The 11,724-nt window shown below is 39.0% G+C and overlaps 1 protein-coding gene across 1 annotated transcript in view; it reads left to right on the forward strand.

The window, feature by feature from the left end:
• Positions 1–11,191, forward strand: part of tyw1 (tRNA-yW synthesizing protein 1 homolog (S. cerevisiae)) — a 33,905-nt gene extending 22,714 nt beyond the window's left edge. The window contains exons 15-16 of the mRNA XM_077566734.1: positions 3,720–3,887; positions 9,485–11,191. Of these exons, the coding sequence (XP_077422860.1) occupies positions 3,720–3,887; positions 9,485–9,706 (390 nt within the window). The 3' untranslated portion in view covers positions 9,707–11,191. The remainder of the gene's footprint in view (positions 1–3,719; positions 3,888–9,484) is intronic.
• Positions 11,192–11,724: the final 533 nt, after the last annotated feature.

Raw genomic sequence — 11,724 nt, forward strand, 5'->3', positions numbered from 1 at the left:
TCTTGTTAACAAAAGTGGAAAAAATGTGAAACTAATAAAAAAAAAAGTTCAAATGAATTTTTGACGTCTATAGCCGTCATTGGCAGTGAATGAGTTAAAATAATCGTTAGTTGCAGCCCTAAAATAATTTTCACATTTATTTCACACTTTTTTCTTTATTTGTCTTTATTCTTTTTGTCTGAGTATTTTTTTTATTTTTTTCATCTTTTTCATCATCTTTTGCGCATTATTACTGATGTGAGCGAAGGAACTGGGGAACGAGGTCGCGAGGGAGAGAAGGCGTGCGTGTGCTGGTGCTCGTTATCTCTCGCCGGCTGACTGATGTTGTCCCCGCAGTTCTGCCGTTTAGCAGCAAAAACCAACTGTGATTAGCAGCCTCTTCATTTTTTTATTGCCCCTCAAAGGACGTCCTTTGCTCAAGTCACTTTCTGTCATTTGAAAAACTGCTTACGCGGCGCACCGGGTGCTGCTGTTTTGGTCGGCAAATGGGCTCGGCAGTTAACTCATTTGTAAATGCTGAACCGCAACTATGCAGGGGTTCACTGTGGTATTAGCGATCTCATGGCGTCCCAAGACTTTTGCACAATCCTACTAGCTTCATTTTGGCGCCACCGTGGTTTGAATGTTGAATGCAACTTTGTGAGTCATGAGTCAATGTGCGCTGCTTGCAGACAAAGTGATTGAATTTTAAAGAGCTCCCTAATATCTTTTTTTTTTTTCTTTTTAAATATTGATTTAACCATGCTGTGTTTACAAGTCCGTCGCCCCAGTGTTGCCTGTGGAGAATGTCGCTGTGCTCCTGCGAAATGATATCCGCTATCGATTAGCACCGAAACCTTCTCATTTGTCACTTGGCAACAAGTGCTGACTAATGTTTATATCAATACTGCTACTACGTGACTCGCTCATTGATTGCGGACATTTGAGCCACTGAGAACTAGAGTGGGCTTACTCCATTCATATATTTTTAGCTTTTAAAAGATGACACTTTTTGTAACAACAATTACATTCTAAAGTTACGTTTATGGGATGATGATCTGAACGGCGTATATCAGAGAAAATGTGTTCTGTTGCGTATGCATGTCCGTGCACATGCGAATACCTCCGTCTTTTGATCTGCGCGGCAAAAAACAAAATGATGGCTACTAGCTTGAAGGGCGGATGGATGGATAGTCGGACATGTTTGTTTACATCCCTGTACTGGCACATGTATGGGGCGTGTATATGGGATAATTCACATTTTCTATTCTGGAGGGTGGTTTCAAATTTTTGAGTATTCAAGCCCCCAGAACGCCATCACCGTCTAAACAAAAGGCACTTTTGAGTTTTTACCCGCAAGCGTTTTCTTATAAATCTTTCAACGCGTCCCTAATATCCCTTCGTACAAAATGGATCGTTTTCAGTCTCCACAGTATTATTTTGTCACATTTTATTTCCAAGAATATTAGCACAAACTAGGATCTTAACTGAACATTTAGATCACAAAAATAACATCAAGCAATTCACAGCAAAACTAGTGCAGTGTTATTGCATTCCTGGTGTGCCTAATGAAGCGTCCAATGAGTGTACATAATGTGTTCTTTAATTTATCAGGATGTGTGCGCATTTTTGCGTGTGTGTGCTTGCGGTGCAGAACGCAGGCAATAATTGAATTCAGTGTCACATTTTCTTCCGTTTTTCTAAGGATAACCCCCACCCCCCCCATGAATCATTTTCTTCTTTTGGTGTCTTGTGCTCATTGGAGGCCTGATAGATCGTCTCCCTGCTGCATCAATAACGTTATTGATTATACAGACAGTGCTTTCAACACATCCCCCTGGACATTTGTGCTCCTTAAGGATTCCCAGACCTAAAATGGAGGTGAAAAACATTTTATAGTGGCCGAAAAATAACATGCACAAAATGTTAATTTGTGGCTATGGAATGCAATGGTGCTTGATTTTTATTTTTGTTTTTATTTTTATTTTTATTTTTATTTTTATTTTTATTTTTATTTTTATTTTTATTTTTATTTTTATTTTTATTTTTTATTTTTATTTTTTTGTAATTTCACCTCACTCGACTCAAATTTTTAGTACTCTCATTTCTTGACAGCGAGAAAATGAGAACATTTGCTAAGGAATACTTTAATAAGTTCAATGTTAATGTGTTTAAAGTGCACTTTATGTTGATATTGTGACTCAAATTAAAGTGGAAATCAACCTTAAACATTTCTTGACCATAATATGTTATATGTTAAATATGACATTCTAATCAATATGAAGCAAAATCAAGCCGTTTTGATCCATCTCCTAGGGCGGCCATCTTGCCACTTGATGACAAATGAAGATGATGTTGAAGTTGCTCAGTGATCAGGCAACGACCAATTACAGCTCACCTGTTTTCTGAAGCTGAGCTGTGATTGGTTGTTACCTGTGACCTGAGCGACTGTGATGTCATCTTCAGTCGACAGCAAGGGTCAAAATGGCCGCCCCCTGAGATGGACAAAAACAGCTGGATTTTGCTTCATAACTCATATTCCACAAATGTAATATTAATCAGAATGTCATGTTTAGACAGTGAAGTCACATATAACATATTGTTGTCAAGAAATGTTTACGGTTGACTTCTCCTTTAAAACGTTTCTTTTTCGCCATGTCGGGGTTAAAGCAGAAAATCCGCTTGGAGACAAGAACACAGACTAGAGTCCAATACTTTTTATTTTGCAAAAGGAGAAGGTAATTTCTTTGATTCATTCCAATGCCTTCTGGCCAGAAAAGCCGCTCTCCTTGTTTTTTTATTTTCTTATCTCTCAGACAGGGTGTGTTTCACAAGCTATCACAAAGGAATTCAAGTGACCCACTCGTCTCCACCAGTTTAGGAAATTCCACAACACGTCCGTCCCCTTGTAGCATTCTCTTATCTAAACAATGTAAAACAACATTCTAATGCCTTCTTACTAAAATAATACACAGGTTTATATGTGTGATCATTCCATCACCCGTCATGTTTGAAGATCACTGATTGGAGCAAAGCCAGCAGCCTGAACGGATGCGCGGCTTTTCATATATCACGGTTATCATCCACCCTGCCGCCAAAAAACACGCCACCAATCCCGCCGGCCGTCGTCTGGGCCTCTACCAAGTGATTTATGGCGACGACGGTGTGCCGGGCTGTTACGCCAGGTGCAGCCCGCTGCCATCAATTGCGTCCCGAATGCACAAACAATCTGCAAAGGGAAGGAATGTCAGCTGTAAAAAAAAAAAAAAAAAAAAACATAAAATAAACGTGTCACCTCTAAACTCAGATTTCCAATCGATACTCCAGCAAGGAGCTGCGGGTTGCGTGCGACTTGCTGTTTCCTCATGATGCACTTTTCACAAAAAACGTTTGGGATATTGGGGCTTTGAGGTCAAATTTAAGGATGAATCTAAAATGCATGCATAGGATTCACACCTTCACCTTTCCGTATTGTTCTTCATAATAATAGTGATGCATTGGGGCAGGCTGACAGAAAAGTGGCGGCCAGTGTGCGCCTATGGCCCCTCCCACCACCACCAAACATTCGCACCAGTGTGAGTGGCACTCACACGCAGTTCAGTTTTCATTGACGTCCCTGACGTTGTTTGGTTACCTTTCGTGTTCGCATCATTCTGGTTTTGAAAGCAGCCGAACTTGGATTGTATCCAGATTGACAAAACGTGAGCTGTTCCTTATTTAGTGTGTGCGTGTGTTTTCAGGGTGTGACGTACTGCGGTGAGAGCTCAGCCAGCAGTCTGACCATGGCCAACGTCCCGTGGCACCAGGAAGTGGTCGCCTTTGTGCAGCAGCTGGTCGACATGCTGAGCGACTACGAAATCGCCTGTGAACACGAACATTCCAACTGTCTGCTCATTGCCCACAAGAAGGTAACGCTTTTCTTACCGCCCTGTCCGGCGTCCTGTTTTGTCCTACCCTGTCCTGCCCTGTCCTGTCTCATGGTGGCTTTTCCAGTCCTTTCTTGCCATTTTTCTTGTTTTGTTCAGTCTTGAGATATTGTCTTTTTCTATCCCGAGTCCTGTTTTGTCCTGGCCTGTCCTATGTTCTGTCCTATGTTCTGTTTTGTCCTGCCTTTTTGGCCTTAGGTGGCTTTTTCCAGTCCTTTCTTGCCATTTTTCTTGTTTTATTCAATCTTGAGATATTGTCTTTTTCTATCCCGAGTCCTGTTTTGTCCTGGCCTGTCCTATGTTCTGTCCTATGTTCTGTTTTGTCCTGCCTTTTTGGCCTTAGGTGGCTTTTTCCAGTCCTTTCTTGCCATTTTTCTTGTTTTATTCAATCTTGAGATATTGTCTTTTTCTATCCCGAGTCCTGTTTTGTCCTGGCCTGTCCTATGTTCTGTTTTGTCCTGCCTTTTTGGCCTTAGGTGGCTTTTTCCAGTCCTTTATTGCCATTTTTCTTGTTTTGTTCAGTCTTGAGATATTGTCTTTTTCTATCCTCCTGTCCTGGCCTGTCCTGGGTACTCTTTTATCCTAACCTGTCCTATCTTTTGGTGGCCTTTCCAGTCCGTTCTTCCCATTTTTCCTGTTTAGTTCTGTTTTAAGAGATTGACTTTTTCTATCCTGAGTCCTGATTTGTCCTGGCCTGTCCTGTTTTGTCCTGCCTTTTTGGCCTTAGGTGGCTTTTTCCAGTCCTTTCTTGTAATTTTTCCTGTTTTATTCTGTCATGAGATATTGTCTTTTTCTGTCCCGTGTCCTGTTTTGTCCTGCCTTTTTGGCCTTAGGTGGCTTTTTCCAGTCCTTTCTTGTCATTTTCCTGTTTTGATCCGTCATGAGATATTCTCTCTTTTTAATTTTTTTATTCTGAGTCCTGTTTGGTCCCGCCCTGCCTTGCAGCGTTTTATCCTGCCCTGCCCTGTCATACGGTGGCCTTTCCAGTCCTTTATTGTCATTTTAGTCTGTTATTTTCGGTCCTTACTTTTCTTTCTTTTTTCTTTCCTGCCTTGTCTTGATGTCTCATAATCAGTTGTCCTGCCCTTTCCCACCCTGTCTTGCTGTTTCCTGTCCCACCATGAATTGTCCTGTCTTACCCTGCCCTGTTCTATCCACCTTACTGTATTTAGTCTTGTCTTGTCCCCTGCTGTCCTGCCCTGTCTTATTTGGTCGTCCCCTGTTCTGTCTTGCCCTGCCCCCAAACTTTTGTTCTCTAGTTGACCATCATCATGACCACCAATAAATCCAGTTTGACAGTTTTTAAATTGAGCTTTACACATTTCTCACGGGCCGCTGCCGTTAATGTGTGACGCTTGGTTTCTTGTTGCTGCGGCTCATTTTCTTAAATCGTGTCATTATTTCTTTGATGGGGATACAGTCCAGTTGAGGCGTGGGCAGATGTTTGAGTATTTAATGGTGAGTCATTGTCTTGCAGTGCACGCGCATACGCACACAATATATAGAATTTTTAAAGTGTCTTATTTTGTGGTGTTTTACTTTTGGCCACCAATTTGGCCATTCAGTCATTCTCTGAAACTGTGTCTCTCACTCACTCTTCCACACGATCCATATTCCAACCCCTTCGTTTTTCCTCTCCTGCGCCGCGGTGGCCATTTGCGCGACAGCTTCAGACTTTGCTTCATTTGCGCGCCCTTCTCGCCCACGCCTGTCAGCGTTTCCTAATATACTTGTGCGCGCGCACTCACACGCACACTCAAAATCTTTGCACTTGTGGCCCAGATTGTTGTGTTGCGGCGGTGATGCTTTCTCGGAGCTGTCGTCCTCCGTCTTCCTTTCAAAATGGACGCTTCCTTTTTTTGGAGAGTCAACATTAAACAACATTAAACAAAATAAATATGGATGTGGAAAATGCAAAATTGTTCATTTTAATAATTAAATAATTTATTTTTTTCATTTTGTTACTTATAATTAATTTAAATTAACTGATTATTTAATAAAAATCAGTCAATGCTTATGTGCAGTAGACTCTCACTGACTCCCTCTCTCACGCTCAAACACACACAATCACATTTGATCACTCACACACACACTCATAAACACTCTCACAACTTGCTTACTCAATTGTAGTGACTCTAAGGTACCCACTTACTCTCACAAACACACACGGGCACACGCATACCGCCCCACAATGTCGTGGGCGTTTACTTCACACCCCTGACAACTAATATGACAAGTATTAAGAATAGGGGTGTCAGGCAATTTTTTTTTTTTATTGTAATTAATCGCATGACTTCAATAGTTAATTCACGATTAATCGCAAATTTTATATCTGTTCTAAATGTACTATAATTTGTCAGTTTTCATACTAAAAGTGGGGAAAAAATGTTTAGTAGAAATGTGGCTGCATGTTTTAGTCACCAATACACAAATTTTATAATAATTCATAAAATTTATTTAAAAGGAAAAAGATGTACAGTAAAAAAAAACAAGTGATATTGATTTGTGTTGAGGTCATTTTTCTGCCACTAGATGGCATAATTGCATTTGTAAGGCGATGACAGTTCAGTGCATTTTTCTTCTTATATTAAGAGCTATCTAATCTTTAACATGAAGTAACTTGTGAAATTCTGCACATTTTTAAAATGATAAAATGCAACTTGCCCCCAGTCTCCACAAATATATGCATTATTATTTATTTTATTACTGCAAAAATGTTGCAGTTGCAACTGGAAATCCCCCAGTACAGGCTTTCCAAGGAAGGAGTGTTAATCAATCACGTGTTAATTTTTTGGGTGGTATTAAAGGAACTAATTAACACACTCATTTTGACACCCCTAATTAAGAGTACAGTATTTTTAATTGCATTCAAAAGACGATTTGAGATGATGAGAGGGCAAATATGTCGCGTTACTTTACAAATTGCCAGCATGTGGCCTGACATGCACATGACCGTTTTCACTGTATGAACGTTGGTACGTTGACACATTACATGTTGAGTGCAAAAGTGACGCATTGACGTGCTCTCGCATTATTTTTGTCAACGTTCTGCCCTAAAAGCTCATAGAACCTTCCGTTTACTTCCAATGAATGAATGAATGAGGCCCAATGAGACGGCAGTACCGCAGCTGGATCGTCCTCTGCATGTTCTTTACATGCTCGCTACGTGTTCACTGCATGTGACATGTGGAGCGCACCGGACACGTCATTAGGTTCACCTGTACATTACAAAAGTTGTCCATGTGAGAGAGCACAGCTGTCGGCCGTCTTGCCTGTTTTGTCCCGTCCATCTTGTATTGCGTTGTCCTGTCATTTCTTCTTCTGTCATGACCTCAAAAAGGAAATTGCGCCACTTCCTTTTCCTTCCAGTTTGCATGCCAGACTCAATTAGTAGTCTCTTCCACACTGTCCACTGAATTCTTCACCGCCAATCAATCAGTCAATTGATTTTTCTCTCTGGTGTTTCGTGTGACTTTTAAACTTTTTTTTTTGTTTTACCTCTCACCTCCAATGGGCCATTTTTTGTATTAAACATGACTGCAAATCTCATTATAGGACATATGGCATGTTCGCCCCGTTAGCTTTTAGCGCCTCGGTGGCCGCTTATTGAATCTGGCTTATTGGATCGTCATCACTGGTGCATTGTGGGAGAGACGAGCGGTCACTTGCTTGCCTGATTTGCTTGGATTGTATGCGAGACACGCACGCACGCACGCACGCACGCACACACACCTCCAAACGCATACAGGTCCACGTATCGGCCTCCCGTGGGCCCTTTAACAAGATGGATGACGGCCTGTGCTGTGAGAGTCGTGATTGATATGGAGGAGGAAGTCTTAACAAAATGCAGCACAACCTTGAAACATTTATTCTGAAGGACGACAGAAGAGAAATGACCACAGAAGTTCGAATATATGTCGGCGGTTAAAAGATTGTGGTTGTGTCCAAGTACGCTCGTCCACAGGGTTTGTGTTGATCTTACTTTTTTTGTTCATAGAGAATTTTATGATTCACTTCTCGTCAAACTTTTTGACAGGTGTGACGTCACTCCCTATCCCGCCCATTTACTTCTGGTCTAAGTCCCGCCCCTTCAGGTCTAGCTCCCGCCCCCTTGACCCAAATATGGGCGTATTATATATGACATCATACTTTGACATGTAATAATGAGTAAAGAAGTAGACTGCATCCAAAGATTGTTGACCTGTTTTCTTGTGAAATGTCTATTTTATTATTATCAGTTTTTCTTGTATTGTATCTTTAACTCATTCACTGACATAAATAAATTTTTAATAAAGATTATTAAAAATTTGGGGCGAGAGGCGATGACATTTTTTAACTCATTCACTGCCATTGACGGCTATAGACGTCAAAAATTATTTTTTATTTTCATTCGTAACTATTTCTAGTTTAACATTTGTTCCCACTTTGGTTAACAAAAGTATAAAAACCTAGATTTTTTGGGTATTAGAACGGATATAAAATTTGTGATTAATCGTGAGTTAACTCGTGAAGTCATGCAATTAATTCCGTTTAAAAATTGTAATCGCCCAACGCCCCTAATTTAAAAAAAAAAAATCTTTAAAAAAACTATTAAAAATGAAGTTTTTTTTTTTTTGTTTTTTTTTTTAAAGAAAAGGTTATTGAAAATAGGGGCAACAGGTGACTGAAATTTGTAATCGTAATTAATTGCATGACTTCACTGGTTAACTCACGATTAATCACAAATTTTTTATCTGTTCTAAATGTACAAAAAAATCTAGGTTTTCATACTCTCGTTAACAAAAATGGAAAAAAAAATGCTAAACTAATAAAAATTGTTCAAATGAATTTTTGACGTCCATAGCTGTCAATGGCAGTGAATGAGTTAATTGTAATTAATAGCATGACTTCAATAGTTAACTCACGATTAATCACAAATTTTATATCGGTTCTAAATGTACAATAAACAATTCTAGGTTTCCATACTCTTGTTAACAAAAGTGGGGAAAAAATGTTAAACTAATAGAAATAGTTAAAATCGTCAATGGCAGTGAATGAATTAAAAAGAAAAAGAAAAGAAATGATAAAAAAATTGGGGCGTCAGGCGATTAAAGTTTTTAATCGTAATTAATCGCATGACTTCACTAGTTAACTCGTGATTAATCACAAATTTCATATCTGTTCTAAAAGTACAATAAAAAAAATCTAGGTTTTCATACTCTTGTTAACAAAAGCGGGAAAAAATCTTAAACTAATAGAAATGGTTAAAAGCAATTTTGACGTTTATAGCCGTCAATGGCAGTGAATGAGTTAAGATGAACAAAGATTTTGTCAGATATCTTTGCAAGACATGTTCGTATGTTCTAGAATGTAAAGTTGTGTTAATAGAAGCATTAAAAAAAAAAAAAGTAGACTGCTATGTTAGCATCGCACTAGCCACAAGCTAGCTAGCTAAACTAGCTAATCTAACTATCCATATGCTTGTCCTTTGTGTCTCGCATGTTGAGTCCATCTCATTAGTGACGTTTGACATGAAGCACCAAGTAACGATCGAGACTACTACGTTGCCATCCGCTCATCCTTTACACTCCTGTTTTCAGTTCAAGGTGGACGGCGAGTGGCGTACGTGGATCGACTACGAACGTTTTCAGGATCTGGTCCAGGCCTACCAGGAGAGCAGCGGCCAAAAGGTTTTCTCCTCGTCGGACTACACGGCGCGGACCCCCGACTGGGCGCTCTTCGGGGCTAGTCAGCAGGGCTTCGACCCGGCCGAAACCCGCTTCCAAAGACGCAACAAAGGCAAAGATGTTTCTGGATGCTGATTGCACCACTTGGACGAGGGCTTTTAATTGGCTTTTATTTTTCAAGACATTCCCTTCCTCATTACTGCGCTTCTTTCTCTCTCTCTCTCTCTTTTTTTCAAGTTTTTCCTAATGAACTGACAGAATTTAATCTGGTGAGCGTCTAATGCTGGTTGATTAAGTCAAATTGATCCTCTCTGTAGCTTCATTAGCGGTCTCGTTATAGAGCACAGTTGTCAAACTCGAGGCCCGGGAGCCGGATCTGACCCACTACTGATTGCTAAATGGATTTTTTTCCTTTGCATTTTAGCAAAAAGGCACATTTTTCCTCACGTTTTGCCGATACTACAAGCTTTTTTTCCCCCCTCACCCAGACCCTTCTAAACATAAATTGACAAACAAATTAATGTTTGGCAGCATCCATATTGAATGCACTGTGTGGTATTCGGCATTTTACAAATGGATTTTTTTTCCAGTTGAAAAAAAAAAATCTAGCCTCACTTTATTGGGGAAAATGAGCTATGCTGAACTGAGTTGAGGATTTTCATTTGGTCAAAAGTAGTTTTTTGTCTTCACCCTGTGGCATGTAGTTGTCAATGAATTTTGTTCAAGTTAGTTGAGAAGCCTCATTTAATCAAAAGTAGCTTCTTTGCCACCATCATTTGGCATCCATAGACAATTATAAACTTTTTTTTTTTTTTTTTGCCTTTTTATTAGATTTTCGTTTTTCGTGTCAGGGCTCAGTCGTTAGCCTCTGCCTACAGTAGGGAAACATAATTCGTGGGTGCTATCATCTCTTATTTGCTGTTTTTGTGCTCAGGCCAAAGCACTGTCAAATAAAATGTATGCTGAAGTGAGTTGAGGATCTTCACAAAGTGCTTTGACGCCATTAATGGCATCTTAAAGCAATTTTAAACCTTTTTGGAGGGAACTGATTTAAAATTGAGTTTTGGTAAAAAATATATAACATTTAAATATTTAGCTCTACATAATATGATTAGGTGACGTAATTTTTAGTCATTTGGGGTGTTTTACCATGAACTCATTGGATTAGGTTACTGATAAATTACATTCGCTTTTAAGCTTAGAAATGTTGAAACGAGCATAAAATACTGGTGATGTATGAAAAGTGAGCACATAATTTGGAATTATTATCTATGTTATTTTTCTACTTTTATGGTGACCTATGGCGACATTAAATTCAATGTCATCCATCTGCCGCAGAGATTTTCTTTCCTGTCTGTAACACAAGTTAGCATTTTGTTAATGTTATCTTAAAAAAATGAATATATGGCTTTTGTAATGTCATTCACATGATGGTTAAAAGTTGCATTGAACTGACCTTATTATAGCAACCTGTTATGCTACATAAACAAGTTTTTCCCATTTCTCTCTATTTTTATACAAATGTGTTTGTTTGGCTACTGATGGAAAATCAAAGTAGGGATATGTCATTGTTGTATTGTAGTCGTGCATTTCTCTTTCAAATACAAGCAGAATGTAGAAGTTGCTTTTCTCTGAATTTTGCACAAAGAAATGTGGTAACACACGCACATACAGTACATTCACCGATGCATCCGCTTTAAAATGTTGCGTTGCGCTTGGTGTGTTCTTTTGACTTACTTTTGGTCTTTGATTGACAGCAAGCTGAGGGATTGACATTCGGGAGGAAGTGCTCTGACTGACCTCATCATCTTTATAATCACCAGAACGTCTTTGCTCAAAGTGGTACCACGGAACGCTCTTTATACATTCTTTTATATGTTTATATTCCAATTTAATAACCAAGAAAGGAATTGAATTGAATTAAAAAAAATATTACAAATATGAAATAAATAAAGGTTATAGGGTATATGCTTAAATTAGGAGCAAACATATTACAAATATGAAATAAATATAAAATGTTTGTAAATACCATAACACGTTGCATAGGCCTATACTGTATTCATAAAATATATAAAACTGTTTTTCTATATTGTGCTTTAAATATAGAAATATTTTACAGACATTGCATTATTTATAATTTAGCCAACATTAAA

This window comes from Vanacampus margaritifer, chromosome 5 (genome assembly GCF_051991255.1).
Source record: "Vanacampus margaritifer isolate UIUO_Vmar chromosome 5, RoL_Vmar_1.0, whole genome shotgun sequence".
In the NCBI taxonomy this organism is placed as follows: Eukaryota; Metazoa; Chordata; class Actinopteri; order Syngnathiformes; family Syngnathidae; genus Vanacampus; species Vanacampus margaritifer.